Source organism: Aspergillus pseudoviridinutans, assembly GCF_018340605.1.
Source record: "Aspergillus pseudoviridinutans IFM 55266 DNA, scaffold_4, whole genome shotgun sequence".
Lineage (NCBI taxonomy): Eukaryota > Fungi > Ascomycota > Eurotiomycetes > Eurotiales > Aspergillaceae > Aspergillus > Aspergillus pseudoviridinutans.
The window spans coordinates 4727927-4748976 of record NW_025091284.1 but is presented as its reverse complement, the minus strand read 5'-3'; the positions used below and the strand labels follow the sequence as shown (position 1 = coordinate 4748976).

At 46.3% G+C, this 21050-nt stretch overlaps 4 protein-coding genes across 4 annotated transcripts; 1 reads left to right on the top strand and 3 right to left on the bottom strand.

Moving 5' to 3' along the window:
* Window positions 1–5033: 5033 nt before the first annotated feature.
* Asppvi_007084 (uncharacterized protein) lies at window positions 5034–5987 on the top strand (the record flags this gene model as incomplete). Its single annotated transcript, XM_043302978.1, has 5 exons — window positions 5034–5148; window positions 5195–5406; window positions 5454–5683; window positions 5735–5824; window positions 5891–5987. The coding sequence occupies 5 exons, from the start codon at window positions 5034–5036 to the stop codon at window positions 5985–5987; spliced, it is 744 nt and encodes a 247-aa protein (XP_043158913.1).
* Window positions 5988–6545: 558 nt separating this feature from the next.
* On the bottom strand, window positions 6546–7180 carry Asppvi_007083 (uncharacterized protein; the record flags this gene model as incomplete). The annotated part of the gene is made up of 3 exons (XM_043302977.1): window positions 6546–6638; window positions 6687–6883; window positions 6937–7180. The coding sequence occupies 3 exons, from the start codon at window positions 7178–7180 to the stop codon at window positions 6546–6548; spliced, it is 534 nt and encodes a 177-aa protein (XP_043158912.1).
* A 911-nt stretch (window positions 7181–8091) lies between these two features.
* Asppvi_007082 (uncharacterized protein) lies at window positions 8092–8289 on the bottom strand (the record flags this gene model as incomplete). The annotated part of the gene is made up of 1 exon (XM_043302976.1): window positions 8092–8289. One exon carries the CDS (start codon window positions 8287–8289, stop codon window positions 8092–8094), a length of 198 nt encoding a protein of 65 aa, XP_043158911.1.
* Window positions 8290–10829: 2540 nt separating this feature from the next.
* Asppvi_007081 (alpha/beta fold hydrolase) lies at window positions 10830–11862 on the bottom strand (the record flags this gene model as incomplete). The annotated part of the gene is made up of 3 exons (XM_043302975.1): window positions 10830–10887; window positions 10939–10985; window positions 11050–11862. The coding sequence occupies 3 exons, from the start codon at window positions 11860–11862 to the stop codon at window positions 10830–10832; spliced, it is 918 nt and encodes a 305-aa protein (XP_043158910.1).
* Window positions 11863–21050: the final 9188 nt, after the last annotated feature.

The window sequence follows — 21050 nt, the reverse complement described above, 5'->3', positions numbered from 1 at the left end:
TGCTGGCAGACCAGGGGGTGGTCCTGGTAGTGGTGCTCCTAGACCCAGCAGGTGCTATAGCTTAGGAAGGTCCCACAGGTGCTACAGCACCAGATATGGTAGATTAGGAGCTAGGCAATCAGCTCACTACCATGGCAGCAGGGCAGGAAGTCCTAGTAGTCCTGCCAGGGCTAGATGCCCCAGGGCAGGGCGTGGACCTATAGGTAATAGGCCTGGGCCAGGAGGCAATGGGTTTCCTGCAGGTGTTAGTTAGCTAGGTAGCCAGGGACTATAACTACACAGACCCAGCAGAGGATGGCCTGGTGCTCAGGGAGGTGGTTATAGAGTGGTGGTGCAGGCACCACAGTTATCAGCATTATAGCATGGTTGGGGCGATCAATCAGTCTGAGTGAATTAATGGTCTTGTGTTCATAGTTCAGGGGTTCAGGGAAAGGGAGGGGAGGGGCATGTATACATGCGTGCGTGTGTGCATGCATGTGTGCTGGCCGTGCTGGTTGGTAGGTCAATCTAATTTGATTTCGATCGGATGATTCATGGGACGGGGGACTGACAATTGAATCAATCATGGATGGATGGTGCCCTGGTCTAATTTAATTTAATTCAATTCCATTCCATTCCATTCGGATTCGATTCGATTCGATTTGATTCAATTCAGGGTCAGGGTCAGGGTCAGGGTCAATTCATTCATTCAATCGATCGATCGATTGATGGTCAATAGGGATGGTTGATGGGGGGGAAGGAAGGAAGGAAGGAAGGAAGAACAAAGCCAGAAGGGAAGGAGGGAAAAGGGGGAAGGGAAGCAGGGGGCCTACCAGGCCTAGTAACTTTGCTTATTCTAGTCTGTTAGTGATATTTCAGGAGGCATCTCCAGAACAGGCGCTGGTGTGCGGATTAATCTATTCAATCTGATCTAGTTGATTGATTGGCCTGTATTGTCACCGGCCAGTACTGGTGCAGACCTGATTAGTCTATATTCTGGCTAGTGGCTGCTATTAGTCACAGGGAGCACAGTGACTAGGCTTGGGTCATCATCAGTGGTTCCAGTCAGTCAGGGGCACCCTGACTGTACTAGGGTAGGGCAGGTTACAGCTAGTACATGGCATAATTCATCATATAGTACAGCAGTGCAGGTGGTATAGACAGCCCTAAACTACATTAGGTGCCTGGGGGCAGGATCCCTATGAAAACCACCCTGATAGGGCTAATAATAGTATAATACCTGTAACACAGCGCCCCAGGGCCCTAAGGGCAGACAGGAGCTGGTTAGTTAGCCTCTAGGAGGGACCCAGGCACGGAATAGAATAGTACTAGAGGCCTGAAGGGAAAATAGGGTGTATAGAGAGTGATTAGGATAGTAGTCACTCCAGGTCAGGAGGCAGTGATATATATCACAGTAGTTTAGGTATACTGCCATAGTAGGAGCTACCATACCTAGCAGGAACCATCTTACAAATAACCAGGCCAGGCAGATCACAGCCTAGTTAGGGGCCTAGCCTGGATGCTTATGCACTGCAGGCATTAATCCTGGGAGCCTGGGGTGCAGTATGGCAGGCAGGGCACCCAGCCTCAATGGCAGCAGGGGCCCGATCCCAATGGGTGCAGGGGGATTTCACCCCCACCCCCTGAGACCCAGGGGGCATCCCTACCACCATTCAATAGGCTGCCATCAGGGCTATCGAATGATATCTCGATCGCGCAGATCGGACGCCCGAGGGGGCGGGGGGGGGGGGGGGGGGCGGATGCGGCCGCCGGGCGAGGGGCCTACTCGATCACATAGAAAAACAGCCGGCGGAAGCCGTGGGACCCTATATGTAGATAGACCCTATAGGCTGGACTTTATACCCCTAGGACTACTGCTTACTATTAGACCTTCTAGTTCCTAGTAAGGTATAGGAGGAGTTACCAAGCACTCCTGTATGAGGGGAGATATAGGAGCTATTAGTAGACTATCTAGATCTATTATAGTCTATCCATCATTACTAGTTGGGACTATGCCTAGCTAGTAATCCTTACCCCTCCCCCTCCTCTGCCCTGACTTCTTTGGGCACTGACTAGACTAATAGTAGGTAAGGTAGTCTACTAGAGGCTTGCCCCCTAGGTTAGCTATTACTACTCTCCAGTGCTTTATTTATAGGTTATAGGATAGATAGCTTAGCTTAGGCTGGGATGGGCTGTGTTATCTAGGATAGGGATAAGGTAGTGATGGTAGAGGTAGGCTATATAGGTAGGGGGTCCTGTAGCTACATGCTAGGGACCCCTATAATCTAGTAATAGTAGTAGTAGCTATTTATAAACTACTATTAGGTGCTGACCTGCCACAGCAGGGGCGGGCAGATTCAGGGATGGTCCTGGTAGTGGTGCTTATAGACCTACCAGGTGCTGCTGCTGAGGTAGGTCCTATATATAAAGTAGTACTAGATACAGTGGATAGGGAGCTAGGGGATCAGTTTACTATTAGGGGGCAGGGGTGGGAAGTCCATATAGTCCTGCTAGGGCTGCACACCCCTGGGCAGCGTGCAGAGCTGTAGATGATGGTCCTGGGCCGCCAGCTGGTAGACTTCCTAGAGATATCACTAGGCTAGGCGGCCAGGGATAGCTACCTTGCACGCCCAGCAGACGATGATATTATAGTTAGGGAGGTAGTTATACAGGGGTGGCATAGCTATAGTAGTGGGGGGGTGGTGATCTAATAGCAGCCAGGTGGCATGGCCATACATCTATAAGTAGTAATATAGGAGGGGCATAAAGAGAAGATAGGTATATTAAGGGCAGGCCGCCCTAGCTAGCAACTTTAAGAGTTAGTTAGGGCGACCCTAGGTCCCCCCCCCCTTTTTTCCTTATTTTCAGGTGGCAGGCTAGGCAGCTAGGAAAGAGGTAGTATTACTTTTTCCTCCTTTTCTATACCTTAGTTATATTATATTTCATTAGGGGATCTAGCAGGATTAATTAGCATTAGGTCCTCTAGTCTATAGCCCCTAGTTGGCCCCATTAAGGGACCTTAGGTACAGCCAGGCCTGGCCTAGATTATAGGCTGGGTAGACTAGTTAATTTACTATTAACTCTGGATCCCAATATGGTCCAGGGCCTGGGACTTTTTTTATATAATCTAGGTTAAGATTTATACCTGTTAACTAATTACTACTACTAATAGGCTAGGGGTGCCTATAGTACTGCATGCAGATTAGCTTATACTATGGCCAGCCACTGCTATTATAGAGATCTAATAGGATGACTAGTCTGGGTTCTTACCAGCCACAGCTACTAGCAACTACCAGAGTAGGACATCACTAGCAGCTGCTGTAGGTCCAGCAGATCCTATGCTTACCACATTAGGCCCTAGGGGGTGGGATCCCCACAAGAACCATCTGATGGGGACCCTGGTGGCGTGGTCGGCCATACATGGTCTAGGAGAGGGATTCCAGTGGGTGAAGGGTGGCTAGGGATAAGATAGGTTACTAGATTACTAGGCAAAATCATCCATTCTGGCTGCTGGGGTGAGGGGACTGCTAGCGCACAGGCCCCTATAAGGTGGGACATGGAGATATATATCTCTGCGGCGGCAGTATATCTATAGGGTGGGATCCTATACTCCAGCAGGTACCAGGTTCAGAGCAGACAATTAAGCAGGGACAGGACCCAGGAGGGGTTAATCAGGCAGTCCTGACAGCTGGGATGCTGCTGCTGGTGAAGTGATGCAGCCTTAGTAGGGAGTGGTGCCCCTGGTAAAACTAGTTAGCAGAGCTGATCCTAATAGGTGCATGCCGGCTGCGCCATCCCCTGAGGGGACCTGGAATCTGCAACTGGTATGGTCGGATACAGGGTAATGAGACAGATGGAATAATGCCCAGATCATCCCTCCCAGACCACAGGGGCCGGGGGCCAGGCCCGATGCCGTCGCCGGATGGGGGGGTGGCAGGCACCATACCAGGAGGCCTGGCGGGGTCCGACGGAGCTCGCACGTAGGCGTCCAAACTGTGGTGACTATGACAACCCGGGACACCTCCTCCAATGAATCAGAAATCGTCATAACGAGCACGGCTTATCCAGGACAGGAGTGGATACGGTAGTCAAGAATCTTTTACGGTGTCTATTATTCGGTATCATTTATCTGTTCCATACGTGCTCATCCTTGGATGAATTTGGTTGATATTCCTTGCAAATTCAGATAAGAGCTATGTACAGCGATAATGGTGATAGTGACACCCAGGTTGGACCATATTCCTTCTCGATTTAAGTATTATTACCAGGTAAAATATAGTACTATGTTGTTTAACTGATACTGATAACATATTAACGTTAGCTCTAGCTGATGCGGATTGAAATTCACTACTACAGAATCGTTCCTACGTAAGACTTGGAAATCGTGGACGGACTGATTAATAAATCACATTCTGTAACTATATAATCAAGATAGTAATTAGTTATGCAATTTCACAACTATTTCGTTACATGGCCTAGGCCCTATCACCTCACTACCTCTCTATTTCTGAGCCCTAGCGATGCTGGTTTACAATGCGAGTGATTCGCAGATAAATTTGATAGTTTCCTACATATCACTCAGCTACGCCTGGTGCATAAAAACGGGCGACAATTCGGCCCGGGGGACCCAGTAGCCTGTTGATTTGAACTCCTGATATTTCGTCGTGAGAAGCGCAACAATTAACAACCGAAGCTTTAGCCCGTGTAATTCTGTGCGATGGAAAGGTAGAAAGAGAAAGAGCATTAAGATAGCAGTAACACCCATACAGTCACTACTATATAGCAGACGGACAAGGACTACTCCAGCTGCCTGGCAATAACCTCCTAAGATCTATATTACTACTCTTACGCCCTAGCGGGACAATTATTGAAAACTTTTGCCTTCTATGCGATGTACTTTGGTGTATTGTTGCTGACTGTCCTAATCGCAGGCAGAGGGCATGCCAGTGGTATAACATTACCACGAACGGAAATGGAGGAAACTGGGCGAGGGCGGTACCGGAGGTACCGTAGAGCACGAGCGAATCCTCGCCGAACGCAACAAGGAGCAAGGCATGTGGGCTGTTTTCAAAGGTCGAAACTTGATCCGGTTTGTTATTGCTGGATGGCCCAAGATCACGCAGCAGTTTGTCGGGTTATCTGTGTTCAATACCTATGCCACATACTTCTGTAAGGCTGTTCCCCCTACCTTCGCGCTTCGCAGCTGACCTTTCAGTCCAATATGCTGGGAACAAGAATCCGTTTCTGGTGACCGTCATCCTTTCGTGTGTCCAGCTCATCTCCATGCTCGCCACAGCCACATTGACCGATCAAATCAGTCGTCGTCCGTTGACAGTGTATCCCTATGCTGTGACCGTTCTCTCAGTGCTGTGTCTGGGTATTATCGGCTGCTTCGACTACAAGACGACAGCACTCAGTTCTCTGCTGGTTCGTTTTAATTTTAAACCCCTCGACCCCCTTCATATGTATTTCAGTATAGTGATGAGATGAAGATCTTCTTTGCCTGTCTGGCGACCTTCTCCACAACTGGTGCGTCCGCCATCGGATGCGCCTACGCAGCCGAGATCCCTCAGCAACGGCTCCGCGCTCAGACAGCCGCCTGGTCTCTGGCTTTGTCGAATATGATTAGCATCATGCTTAGCTTCTGCACCCCGTTGATGATCAATCAGCCACCTACTAAATGGGGCCCAAAGACCGGCTTCTTGTGAGTATTCCTGGCTGCTGCAACGGACAAGCTCTAATCATCGGCAAATAGGTTTGCTGGTACTGGTACCATATCTGTGATTATTGCCTGGTTTATCCTTCCCGAGGTAACGCGTCGCACACCGGGTGAAATTGATGAATTGTAAGTGGCATCTATCGATGGCCTTCCTTTCGGACGTTTGAATATTATCTGACAGCTGGGTTGTAGGTTTGAGAAGAGGGTCAATCTGCGGAAGTTCAAGGGCTATGTCACTGATGCTCGAATCACTGCGGATGAGTACCGCAAGCAACAGGAGTCGGCTTGATGAGCCGCTCGTGGATGAGTTTCCCTCGAAGGCCGTATGATTTGCAGTGGTATCAGTTCGCGGGCCAATTTATCGAACTGAAATGCGGATCCTAATTCTTTGTAGTGTAGTTTAATGCAAACTGAATACCTATCAGCCAGTAAGCCTCAGTGCTCCTTCTACGGCCTCTTCTTACCCTTAAGAATGACACTCCATACAGTGTCTCCTGGACTAGCATGGTGGACCAAAGAAATATGCTTTCCCTGCCGCCGGGCATTTTGGGTGAGCTTTTTTTTTTTTTTTGCAATGGATGGTTCCACGCATTATAACCCCCAAGCTTAGGACATTTCGGCGCAGACCATATTGCTATTGTGGGAGTTAAGAAGAAGCATAGAGACAACGGAATAGCAATTTAAAGTTCAACTTCAGCTTCTGTACGACTTTACCATCCATCTGAATTCACAAAGCCAAAATCAGAAACAGATTACACTATCTCATCTCCCGCCAATGATCACACTGTCTTCTTAGCCACCCAAGCCACCATTCAAGTCCGTACTGGACAATGTGACTTACACGCAATTACTTGCAGTGCTTGTGAACGCTCCATCCAACACAGATAGCTCCCTCGTAGCAGTTCCATGGAGCGCGCCCAGCAGTAGCACAGTCAAGGAACTATCTCGTCAGCCACGTTCTTTACCCCCCGAGCAAAGAGTAACTCACTTCGTCACCGCACTTCCAGAACGGAGCAGTACCGACGCAGTAGATGTACGACCAGGCGCGCTTGCCATACTTGGCAATCAGCTTGGCGAACTTGATCGCGAGCTTCCACTTGGGCACGCGCTTCTCCAGGTCCTCCTCGTCGTCCTCCATATCCGCAAGGTTGACTTCCTTGCCCTCGGCATCGTAGAAGGTCGCAGCTGTGATTGTTAGCTTGTGTCTGCGGAGTGGTTGAGGGAGGCAATGGACGTACTTCCTTCAGCGGTCTCGATGGCCGTGACTTCGAGGGTGCCGTCGACGCTGAAGAATTCCATCTTCTTCTTGCCATCTTCGAGGACGGAGCTCACGACGTTGCCGTAGGGAGTGGCAACAGTGCTGTTGTTGTCGCTCAAGGCATCCTCGCGGGGCATCAGGGAGGGGTGGCCGATGGTAGAGGCCAGGGCGAGGTGGCCGCAGAGGGCCACCATGAGAGCGTTGACGACGACGATGAACTTCATATTGAAGATAGTGGAGCTGTGATGCTTGCCGATTGGGCTTTTTTGTTTGTTTGCTTGCTTGCTGGTCCGCTGAGTTGCTGTTGATTCTTTCAATTCTCATGGATGTTGAGGGGTTTATATACCTTTGCTCCCTCACAGGAAGACCTCCTCGACTGAAGCGTTCCTCATCACGGAGACAACTTCGCAGTCGTCGATGCCATTGCCATTGCTAATTCCGACGTCATGAGAATGAGGCCGATGGCAAGCGAGCCAGAATACGATGCAACCTCGTATCGTGCTTCAAATCCCAGCATCTTCTTCACCTGCGGAATCAGGCCAGTGGAACAGGACGCTTGGCCTGCAGAGGCCAATCCCTCCGTCCCTCGTATTGGACTTGGCATCTTGATTATCTGCTGCCAAGCCGTTCCTGGTCGGCTATAAAAAGCTCCGAGGCTGTGTCTGTCCCCAGCGCCAAGGGAGCCAAGGCTTCCCACTCGCATCTGCGTTCGAGTTCCTGTATCGTCCGTCTTGGCGGCTTGGGCTTCTCAATTGGGAGGTATATTGCGATTCCATGGAATGAGGGCACCGAGGGTGTATGGGATGAAGCTACTGCTCGTATTCTACCACTTTCCTCTCTCCTGCCAAGGCCTAAAAAGGACGCAAGCGATGCAGGCTTATTCGGATTCCCCGGCGGAAGCAGTTCCAGTGAGGGCTTTGGCCAATGAAGCCATTTCTCTTGGACTCGTGTGCAGTGGGGCCTCGGGTTAATCCATCCGCCGCAACATAGAATTCAGTTCCATATGAAGACCCAGATACGAGAGCTGATATTAACTCTTACGCAACGGATAGATATCTATTTAGTGCTCCGCGTCAGGGCCAATCGTTCTTCCCTCTTCAGCTGTGGTCCAGGAGGACTCCTCGTCGAGATTGCTTCAACGGTCCAATAGCTCATCAACCTCGTGCGGTGCCGTATGTATTGCCTCGTCCACATTTGGCTGTGCCCCGCCGGTACTGACACCGGACCGTGGTGTAGGCATAGGACTGGGGGAAAGACGAGGTTCATGGAAATAAGCTGACTGGAGGTACTTGCCTCGCGTGTCCGGTTGTATCCATTGTGACTTGACCTGCATGGAGGTTCCTGTGGTCCTCGCGGAAGGCTCGGGATATCCATCCCTGGAGCTAAAGACATTTCCAAGTCATTATTTGTGTTCTTCATTCTATGCTTACACTCGTCGAATGATACTCTCCTGCCCCGGGGATTGACACCCGCTTCCGTTACTATTTTCATCTTGCGCTTCGCGCAGCAGCAACAATGCCACAGCTAAGGCATGCAGTAGCTGATGAATGGCATGGACGAGCTCATCCAAGGCTCGCGCGAGTTCGGGGGCTTCCCTGTCCAGACCGAGATCCCGACTGGTTCTACGACTATTGTCGGATTCTCATTATTTTCAATTCAACGGAGTCGGACGGCGGGTCGAGGGATATTCATATCTCAGTTTTGCTTTTTGCATTTCATGCAGGAACTTCTTTGTTCTCTATGTCAAGGTACTTGTCGTTGGTTCCCCTGGTGAAATGCGGTCCAGAAGGGATCACGATGAAGTCTGCCAGAATTGACTGCAATTATTCAGTAGTAGCAGATGAATCTAGAGTCTGGCCATACCCTGAAGCCTCTTTCTCAGCCTCTTTTCAAATTTTTGGCCTTATTCTTCTCATATATCGCAGTTGCTTGTTTCCACAGTGTAATAAACCCATTCATAAGCATCCGTGGGCTCTGTTCATCATCCGTAATAGCAATAAGCGTGAATTCCCTTTGTTGAAAGCTGTATGTCTACTTTTCTCTGCCCTACCGCGCATTGATGACGAACTCCATGAAACACTGCAATGTCATCTTCAATCTCGAGATTATTCCGCAACCTCACGCGGTGGAAACAACAGCTTCCCCATCCCTCTTCTATCTCTGTGGTCCATTTACCCCTCCGCCGCAACGCCAACTCCGTAAGTGTGTAGAGAGCGGCTCTGAACCGGTGATGGGAAGGGATTCGGGACGAGGCTGCTGCTTTCCGCCATGGCTTATATGCTTTCTTCGAGACATGCATTCAAGCTCACCAGGCGGGTGTGCTGGCGATGATAGTGAGCAATGGCCGCTGATTTTCAGTCCAACAGAGCCTTGCCAAGGTGTTGCTGTTTGCATAGAGAATGTTTGCATAAGAGAGACCGACAAAAGGTAGCATCGGCTATTTTGCCTGTTGATATAGGATGCATAATCTGTAATCCATGTTAAGTAATATGTACGAGAATCATGTTATATTTAAGTGCTTGTTCTGTATCTCCATAGCTTTGTATAACTCTGAACTTCCTATCTCAGTATATACCGTCTCTGAAAGGTTGCATCCTTGATTACGGGCCCCATCATTGCGGGCAGTATCAGCATTGGTGGCCCGACAGCGAGCAAAAGAACAGAATACAGATTTACGAGTTTTATATGCATAACCTGTCGGGCTTTCAGTCGTATCACTTGGTCTATGTGGATGAGTCTATGTGATAAACGAATTGGGTTCAGACGGATAGGCTGGTCTCCGCTAGGCACGGCACTATTGTAGGTAGCCGACTTCTATCGTGACCGGCAGTACTAGATACTGTTGTGATGGTGTGATCTGAGGTATCTCACCAATTGACCATTGGCTCCGCCCAGGCTCCATGGGTGAACCCACAGATTACTAGGGTGAATGCATCATGCAATAAACACTTATCTAATACCATGAGAAGCAATGCATCGAATGCACCGACTTGATCGAAGGCGGACCCATTGAGATGACAATGTAAGGGTTTCCTAATGCTGATACTTCACCATTATAAATAGCAGTAGAGATACCTCCATTTGAGGGATAGACTTAAATCATCCCATTGATTGCTAGATATTACTTATGTCCGTTTTTTCTATTGTTCATTGAAAATATTAAGAGACACTGCCCGCATATTGCTAAGATAGAATTGTTCTCTCTCGTATAGTTCAGGCTCTGTAGATGCTGCAGTCGTCGAGGGCGCGCAAGGATTGCCGAGGATGTTCTGAGGGTCGTAGTTGGACATAACAACAACATGAAAGGATGTCTGCCCTACTCAGAAGAGTGGGCAATACAGTAGATTTATGCCAAACGACCTCCATCGCGAAGGCAAAGGAACTACCCATGAAGTGAAAGCCGACGTCAACCCAACCAAACAACGACCGCAGACACCGAAAGTGGGAAGTGTGACATACAATAGACAAAGGAAGGGCTGCCAAGAGACGCAGAAGGTCAACGAGGGTAGACGGATGCTGAAGCGACGACAAAGGACGCCTCCCATGCGGACGCAGGAAGGCCAGGAGCTTATGTATTAATTACTTTGTCTAGAAGCCTATTAGATTGAGCTACGGCCTAAAACTTATAATGGCTACTAGCCGCGGGCCGTAGCGGGGTTCCGGCGGGGGCAGTACCACCCATCTATATATTAAAATGAATGAGTTACATATTATTTCAGACCATTTGAGCCTGTCGGTTGCTCGATTTGTGTCAAACCGGCACTTGGCATCCTTGATTATATATTAGAGGAATAATGGTAGAATAGAACGTAGATATCGGTATGCTAATTGTTGTAATTTCTGCTCAACGGGGAGAGGGGCCCTGATGCTCACTCATATTTCAAGAAACCTCAGCAACAACGCGGTGAATGTTTTAGGGTCTTGTAGAAATCTGATAAGGACGTTAGCATGTAAGCCATTCTCGCATACGAAACGTACTTACGCGAAGTGGCTGACGCTGGGTAAAAGGGCCAAACCCGAAGCAGGGATCTGAGACCAAGATCTGATCAGCACGATGACATCTCCAAGGCCCCTCCGTTTTGTGATTTCTTACCCACTCATGAAGGACGGCAGGTACGGTCCGATTCACCACTTCTTCGCTGTCTCCATCCAGGATCCATACCAGAGGAGCCGACTGGTTTGCATATAGCGTCGGTATCCGGCCAAACGATCCTTGATCCCAGACCGGCAGGGTAGCCCACATTTTGTTCATCTTGCGGGACAGTTCCGGCCAGCGTTCCGGATGTGGATTGAGTCGCTTATACTCCCGCTCCGTGCGCTGGAGATAGGCCTTGAAAACCGGGTTAGTGCCGACCGTCGTGTTTCCGTTCGAGAAATCGTAGCTTCCGCCAAAGGAGAGTAATCGATCCAGAAGGGAGGAGTGGTTCATGGCGATATCAAAGCCAATGATCGCACCATCCGACCAGCCAACCAAGGCGACTTTGGGGATCTGAAAATGATCCAGGACCGCGAGGACATCGCCCGTCATCCGATCGTATGTGATCGGCCCCGATCCGCCCGTGGACCGCCCCTGGCCTCGAGAATCGATCGCCATCAGGGTGAAGGGCAAGTCGAGGAGGGCCCCGATCTGATGGCCAAAATAATCGGAGTTGGCGAAACCGCCGTGCAGGAACAACACCGGTATCTGCCCGCAATCCAGTGTGTGGGAGAGCGGTTGCCCGTAGAAACCGTACCAGATGGCCGTCTCATTGTCGACGTTAACGTAGCCGCTCTCGATCGCCGTGGGCAGGGAGGGAGTATCCGGCAGGGTCGCCCATGGGGGGACATACGGTTTCGTGAGAACAGACTGATCTCCGACGCAAATGCCGAGCAAAAAGGCAAGGACGCCGATCCGAAAAATCCGCATTTTCGGGGTCAGATACTTGCCACAATTTCGTATATTATAAACGATTAAGCCAAAGGATTCTGTGAGGTTCGCGGTGGCTACCTAGCCCTTACATTCTCAGTACTGGAGACGTGCGCTTCGCACGCTGTGGCCTGAAACTAAACCGAGTGGAAAATGATGCAGAGTTGGGAGATAAATAGGCAAATTCGAGCGCTTGGGTTGGATCTCGCTGTCCTGGCATCTTTGTCGCTCAGAGACGAGGCAAAATAACCGCCAGACCAAAAATGTACCATCATTTTCCAACGGCAATCTTTTCACTGGAGGTTCGATCATAATTACATATTGGATTGAGTTTGAAGGGAAACATCCAATCAAACAATTACTCGGAGTTTCACCACAAACAGAGTTTCATCATGAATCGCTTGCGGTCGAACACAAAGCGAGCGTTTCCGAGATCACTCATGGAAATTACATCTATAAACTTAAAACTAAGTCTGAGGATGAGATCATTGATGTTCTTGCCGATGTTCTATGAACGTCAACATCGTCTAGACATCAATGTCATACCAAACGCGATCCGACAGCTCTCGATTCTTCGCTACATCCGGCAAACGGTCCCGCCTGAAAATCGCTGGTCCCCAATCTTCACGCGCTGGTTGGATGGTCTGGCGGCCAAAGTTGCAGATCTCGGAGGAGATCCGACTCGTGTTCTCCCATCGCCCACTGGGGGTGATCCAAAGAAAGAGTGTTATGTCAGAACTGGGTAAGCTTGGTTTGGCTTAGCGAATTCGAATTCCCCCACAAAAGTCATTTTGATTTCTATGTAATACATTATCATAAAGTTGCCTGTCTTTCAGGCTTTTTGTAATTCAGAGTTGAATGTCATCCAATTGGCCATCCCTATGTATGGGAAATTCGATATACCTCATATCCGACAGCTAAGAATGAGAGACTGGTGATAACTATTGCCCACTACCTCAAATTTCTATCTACTCGGAATAGCAGTATTCCATGCATGGCCCTGATGGATTGGAAGTTAATGCAGGCAAAATGATTAAATACTTATTCCATTCACTTATCGGCCACTGCAGTAAGCTAATCCTACACAAAGTCTTTATTTTAAAATAAGTATTATAGAACGGTGCTGGCCAGATACGGATTGAAATTGGAATTTTGATCCTAGAATAACCCTTTCTGAAACTTCTCAAGAGTTGGGGTTAAGGGTAAGCAGGTGGAAGCATCTATAGCTGACCCGCCCAGGCACACTTAATGGTTTTCGGGCCTACATTATAAATTTTCAGCAGAGGAGACACTGGCTCGGAAAAGGCTAAAGCCTTCCACTTATTGGTAGCATGGAGCGCGGCTTAACTATTACAAACTAATGCTCTTTCCACTAAGGGGGAATTAGTGACAGTAGCACGCAAACTCCATTAATGCAATCAAGTATAAAAGTCGTTGCAGAGTAGCCCTTCGAATCATCCAGGCCAAACTGCTGGAGGATATCTACATTGAATGCAGTCGTGGGATTTTCTGTTTTGTCCGCCAGCAGCGATAGATGCTCCTTTTGTACCAGGTCAGAGGTCAGATAGGGCTTGACACGAACGACCCAGTGGCCAGGCACAGTAGTTTGTTCAGTAGCCATGACATGGTGAGTGGCCATGGTTGTGTAGTCAATACTTAAGATCTGAAGATTTCTTCTTCTTAACCTGTGTTCCACACAGACTACAGCAGACAAAGAGGAGAGCATATTTAGTCCTTGAAAACGGGATGGAGAAATTTATAGGTGAGGACTACCCTAGCACGACGTTTGATGGCTGATAGCGTGTGAGACAAATATACTTGCAGCACTGGTTCTAGACCCAACCGCCTTCTGGCGATACCCAAATCATCCTGAATGCGATCAAATACTGTGAGACTATTGGTTAAGCAACTCCTTTCCTTACCATATTTTTCTTTCCCATTCCCGTTGCTGTCCCCAACATGCCACATGATCTTTGGAATGATCGCATGACAAAAGACTCAACCTCGCTAAGAATTAATGCTTAAGCAGGTGAATCCAAGGAGCAGGTGTCGGCTATGGCTATTCTTGCTCAGTGAGTAGTTGCGGTAGAAAAGGAATTTCTGGCTGTATGAAAGGAACTACTTAAGCTAGAAAAGTAGCTGCTTCTGCAATATGTTCAAGTACCCAGAATGCAAAATAAGTAAGCCTCGCGCTATTGGTTGGGGCGCGGGAATAGAAAAGAGACCAGGCGTACAATAGAGAGAAACTAATACAAGATAGTGTTTCCAGTATATCAGCTACCAACGTTAGAAAGGACTAGTCATTGAACACTATAAATGGTTGCAAATCTGGCGCAAAGTTTATACTCTTGGTTTATTTCTGAACCCTCAATTCGAAGCAAGCTAAATTGTAATTAGTAAATGCCAGAACAGCTATCTGCCGCGTACTCTACAAATACTGGCTAACAAAAATATAAAGGATGCCATGAGAATACTGCGTACGGCTCGTATGGTCATCCGCGGGTGGCTGGAAGGCTTCCATGAAAATTCGCTACCATTTAAACCTGCCTGCTTGCATATCATTAGGTTAACATAGTTGAATCAATGCGTCATACATGCACATTATTTGAGTCATGCCCTTCGCTATTTCACTGAACTTGATACTTCTGGAGCAAAAATATCCTCATGGAAATAGCGCACATGGTACCTTACGCAATGAGCTATGGAACTGTCAGGAGATCCAAAACCAATGCGATCTACTGGTTGCAGCCACAACCGGAAACCTTCAGTTCCAAATGCACAAAGATGGTCCTAACTCTACCACTCATAGTTGACTTTAGTCTCCCGATGGACCCAAAGGTGGTCTGAAAGAAGTTCTAGGTCCCTCTTTAGACAATATAGGCTTGGCAAAGCCTGGCGGAACTCTATTCCTCAGTGGATAGAGATCTGAGTTACTTATCTAAGATCTTAAAAGCTTATCTTAAGTGGAGCTGGACACTGTTGGCGTGACAAAGTAGTCTCATTGTGAGAGAATGTCAGCTGCTCCATTTCCTTTTGTTTTTCCGGATTTGTGGGTAAAAGAAGGAAGGCAGAAAGAACAACTTAATCCAAGGCTACATGGGGTGTGATTAGCACAGGTTGTCGTCAAGCATAAATGAGAAATGGCGTTTCGTCCATCCAAGCTTGTGATCATAACCCATATTCATGGTCTGGAACTGCAGTAGCGTGGGTAGCTTGTTATCTATGATGTGGATAGGTTGTATTGTATAAGAAGGAAATGCCATTCGACCTGGACACCGGAACCAGAATATCCCAATTTGGGTCCGGATTCAAAGTCTGTGTAGCTATTGCGTAATTATTATCATTTGGCTTTTGTGATATATTCTGTATACGTAGCATATTGGTGTCCCTAAGCTTACCACTGTATTACTGTAGCTTGCGTGCCATTACTTCAGTCTAGACTCATTAGACTTGCGAGAACAAGCATTTTTCCGGTGCAGCTAGCCAACTGAGAATAGCACTAGTGTGAACTAGGGTCAACTGGTGATCAACTACGATCAACTGTCGGACCCACTCAGGCCCAAGTGTCCACTGTGATCAGCTACAATCAAGTGTCCGCCCCACTTAGGATCAGGCGCTATGCAAGCCTTCCAAATTGCTTCTTACCTTTCTGGGCTAGCGGTGCTTAGCTAGTTGTAATGACAGGTTGTGGCTGTAAACTTCCCACAGCAGAGAATCTCGGGCTGTCCGGTATGAGAGAAGTGGTAAATACATCTCATAATGTTATGGAGACTCATACTTGCACTATGCGCCGTGAGAAATCCGACCTGAGAGATCTTAGATACAATGTGACTTTACCCATGCCACTGATAACGCATGCATGATTTTGTCCAAATTGGCACGTCCTTGCCGAACCATCCAGTGGTATGACCACGGGTGCTATAATGTCGCAGAGCTATGAGTGATGGCAGTGTATGTGGTGCTAGGTAAGGACGTCTGAGGTTGAGGGCTCTAGTAGTGGCTGACTCATACCGACGAAATTCTTAACGTAATCGGTAAGCGAGCGGATCACGCAACTGAGCAGATCACCAAACGTGTTTTGACTTCCATTTTAAAAGCTGCAGTATTCAGCCAGCTACCATGCCACTAAAAGCGCGTACAAACTCAAAAAATTCAGTTGAACAGGAGGGAAGGGTCCTACTTACAGTATCAGCTTTGAAAAAGAAGGAAATCCTTAATATTCATGAAGCTGCGCGTATCTATAATGTGCCTTATACCACCCTCCAGCGGCGCCTAAAAGGGCATACTTTTTGAGCTGAATCACGCGCAAATGGTCATAAAATGACTCAGAATGAAGAGGAATCACTTATTAGATGGATTCTATCTATGGATTAACGCGTAGCAGCTCCCTGACTATCTCATGTGCGAGAAATGGTGAATATCCTGCTTGCGCAGTGTGGTTCAACTCCTACCCAGACTGTTAGAGAGAAATGGGTATATAACTTCATTAATTGGTATGATGAGATTAAAACCTAATTCTCTAGGCACTATAATCACCAGCGTGCTAAATGCGAAGACCTAAAGATCATCCTAGAATAGTTTAATCATGTCCAGATCACAATAATACAGTATGGGATTATACCTAAAGATATCTATAACTTTGATGAAACTGGCTTTGTAATAGGCTTAGTAGCTACTGCTAAGGTAGTGATAAGAGCTGAGATACTTGGTTAGCTGTTTCTTATCTAGCTAGGGAACTGTGAATGGGTTACATCTATAGAGTGTATTAACTCTACTAGATGGGTGCTTCCACCATACATTATCTTCAAAGGAAAGGTCTATATTAAGGGCTGGTATTAAGATCCAGCCTTACTAGCAGACTAGCGGATTGAGGTCAGCGAGAATGGATAGATAACTAATTAGATTAGATTAAGATGGCTTTAAAAAGTCTTTATTCCTGCTACTACCAGTCGTACAACTAGTAGATATCAACTATTGATTCTTAACGGCCATGGGAGCCATCTAACTCCTTAGTTTAATTAAATCTACACTAAGAATGATATTATTCCAATCTACATGCCTGCACATTCATCACATCTCCTCCAACCTCTAGATGTTGGCTGTTTCTCTCCGCTAAAACGTGCGTACGGCCGCTTAATTGAGGATAAGATGCGAGCTGGTTTCAACCATATTGATAAGTTTGACTTCCTTAAGGCCTATCCGCAGGCTCATACAGCAATCTTTTTATCAGATAATATCAAAAGTGGCTTCTCAGTAACTGGATTAATACCACTGAATCCAGATCAAGTGCTTAGTCAGCTTAATATCCAGCTTAAAACCCCTACACCACCAGGCAGCTGATCAACAGATTCCATCCTAAAAACGCCATATAATCTCAAGCAGTTGAAGAGGCAGGAAAGTATACTTAAGAAGCTACTCAGGGAGCATACATATAGTCCTCCTACACCTACTACGGCTGCGCTAGATCAGCTTATTAAGGGGTGTAAGATGGCAATAAATAACGCTATCCTTCTTGCAAAGGAAAATTATGATCTATATGCTGCACATGAGAAGCAGCTTCAAAAGAGKAAGCAATCTAGGAGGCAGATAGAAGCTGCAGAGGGATTCTCTATCCAGGAAGGGCAAGAGTTCATTCAACAAAGGAATCAGGCTGCTGAAGCTATCCCAACTATCCCTACAGAGCAGGCAGTAGATGCAGAACAACGCCCTCAACGGGCACCCCCACGCTGCAGTGACTGCCATATTCTAGGCCATAAGCAATTGCAATGTCCGCAGCGCAAGAATAGTTAGTTTTAGTAATGCAGAGTTATTTAATAGGTTGAAAATTGCCTTCCTTTTCAATATGATATGGTTTGGTGATCCGCTCGGTTGCGTGATCCGCTCGCTTACCGATTACGTTATGTCTGGGGCAATTCTAGTAGGTCTGCGCTTGTGTGAAATGGCACCATTATGGTTGAACCTTGGACATCTCTGTGCAGGTGATAAATATTAATTTGTTATAGGAACTTGTGATTAACTACATGAATGAATATTGATGATAGGTGAGAATGTTGATGCTCCCGCCACTGGAAGTGATGAAGCTACTAAGCTTGTCTTTGAAAGAGCAGAGGTTGCCATTGAAACACCTGCTATTCTCTATGAAATTGTCCTTGTCGAATACACTCAGCCTAAGATGAGGTGCTAGATGATGATAACCCTATCATAAGAGAGTGGGCACTAATCTAAGGAAGGTTAAGTCACTATGAAGGTAAAGCTGTAGTGGTCTTTATTGGCCATAGCAGAAAATGTTATACCTTTGTGATAAACATGTGCTGTATTGAGGAAGGACTAGGTAATGGAAAGTATACTTCCTATTAGTTTAACCTTCCTCTAACGCATCTGTATTCCGCCCAGTATTCTTTAAATAAATCCTTTTCGCGGTATGCCGCTTAATTAATGTGATTAATTATTTGATCTACTCCTCAATTATTACCTCCCAAGAATGGAAGAAAAGGCAAACCATGCTAAGATGGAAGTAGGTTTCTACTCCATGTTCGCGATTAGTCGGCTGTAATATTGAATATATAATTATTAACCCTGCAGCAGTAAATAATACACTACCCTTTGGCTAATTCCCTTGAGTATCAGAAACCTCCGACATGATATTGATGCCCCTCTAGGCGTGAACCTTGCCCTTAGGTATCTAACTTTGTTGGAGCTCAAATAACCATCTCCTTATGTCTTATATATAAGATGCTACTAAACCTCCCTTCAGAGTTGTTAAGAGCAACTCTTGAATATGTATGCAAATCCTTCAAAACCCCCAAAATTCCACTGTGTTAGAACTGAATAATATAGCTTCCATTTAAGGATCTGTGGATACTCTACGCCACTTAATAACACTTCAAGCTTATGTACTGGGACCACTCTTCAAGCATACAGAGGTATGGTTCCATTGTGTTCTACCCACAGTCCTGAATCATAAACAACTGCCGGTGGTATGAATATTTAAAGTCCTGGGGCTATTAATAATGCATATCAGAAGTATATATATCCTTTACTGTTTGCATCATTGGCTACAAGAGGTATTTAGTCTACTGGGTAGAATACCTAAATTAAAATGCTGTATATATGTGAGATTGCCCCCCACTCCCCTATCACCACTATAGTACTGTCTACTGTTGCGTTTATTTAACCTTCCTCAGAATTGAGTGTGAGTAAAACTTGACCTATAATGGCGATGGGACATTAAAACTGGATGGACACCATGATCCTAGTAGCATGCTTCCCAGGCGCCTGAGCTTCTTCCCTGATGGGGGCTTATTTTACCTGTTTCAGTTTCTGGAAGCTCTTGGGGTTTACTAAGCCTCTATGAACTAGATAGTTATCCTAGTGTTACTAGTGCTTCAAAAGCTGACAATCAGCTATAAGAAATCTCACAGCGATTTTGGCTGTGTTAAAGTGGACTTGTTGACACTCCTCAGCTATCAACATTCAGGTTGGAGAACATGAACTCACACTCACAAAGCCTGCTCATTTCAGGAGAGGCACTGGCCTTAAGAAGTGTCACCATAGGCTGATCAGACTTTGATCTTCTAGACCTTCAAAAGCTGGGCCAAAATATTGAGGAGATTGAGGCAAATTTCAAATCTATCATGCCCCAGCTCCCAGCGCAGGATCAAACTCCCCAAGCTCCGGAGCCTGGTATTGCAGCATTCGGTAGATTTCTTTCGCCATCTACTAACTATCGAGTTGCCGTCTTTGGAAGATCTCCTGATTGGGGGCATATATGATGATTCAGACATGCGTGACTTCTTACCGGAACTTTCTAATCCCCACGACCGAGACTCCCGCGCAGCCATTGTCTGGATGCTCTGTTTCATGCTCTTAGTTGCCAGACTGCTGAGGCACTAAGACAACTATATTGCCATGATCATGCGAATAGAGAGTGATCTCTGGAGACGCCTTTCCAGAGTGCAGCTCCATATCAATCTTACTAGGTGGAGTCGTTCGCCTACAATGCTAGAGGTGTTGGACCAATCACTTCCAGTGTGGGAAGCGGCGAAAAGTCCATTGTGCATATGGTCTCTGTGAAAGGGCAACTAGGACGGCGTCTTGCATGGTTAATTTGGAACTTCACCCAGGCAACTACACTGTGGATATGATGCTCTTAAGCAACAGTATATTTATAGAGCAAATTAAATAGAACCCTAAGTATGCAGAGAACACTTATTCTTACATACTTCTATACACTAGACCTAAAGGACTTATTTCATATTATAATACATAAGTCCGCAGATAGGTTGTCCAAGCTGAACCATTTAGTTATAGACTTATCAAATAGCAGCAAAGTTTCTACTACTGCTCTTAACCTATTAACTATCTTAAGCTCTTTCCTATAATCAGGATGATCTTCTCCAATGTAGTAACAGTCAACCTCTAACTCTTTCTTAGCCTATAAAACTGCCATTTTTGTATTCTTCAGTTTTAGGTAAAGTTTTGCAGCATTATAATAACTAAAGTGTGTAAGAGTGGCAGTTAAACCAGGATGGGCCACTTATAAAACTCCTAGTTCTCTATTCAGCAGGCCTTTAGATTTCTAAATAGCTGCCATTCTCTATGCTGTCTATAATGCCTTCTTATATAATTACTCTGTGCTAAAATGTATATATATAGCTAGTTCTTAATTAAAGGTAAATAACTCAGCTTACTTTTTCTCTTTCTCTCACCCTAGTAACATATCTTCATATGCTGGGCAAGTGTAGTGAAACCCCCATTTATCCAGCTTGGCCTGACGCTGACTTTAAGTATAATTAGTACCATTAATATACATAATAGTAAGCTCCTCTCCTGCTGTGATGTTATATATAGCATAAAAAGTCTCTTTCTCCAGTATTGGGTTATATACAAAGTTGACATTTAGAATACATAAGTAATTAAAGCAGGAGCCAAGTAAGAACATACTATGAAAGGCATTTGCTGCATAGATGGAAAGGACTATACAATATAATTCCAGTATTTACTGCTATTTCTATTCTATCTCACACTTAGTAGCATGCTTAAAAGCATTGCAGGCATGTCCATGCAGCTCTAGGTATAGAGTTTGCTATAGTAATAGAAGGCTTTGGAAGGCTTACACTATATAATCTATATCTTTAGCATCTCCAGTTTCACAATTAATTTAAATTAGGGCTGGTTCTGCAAGGACA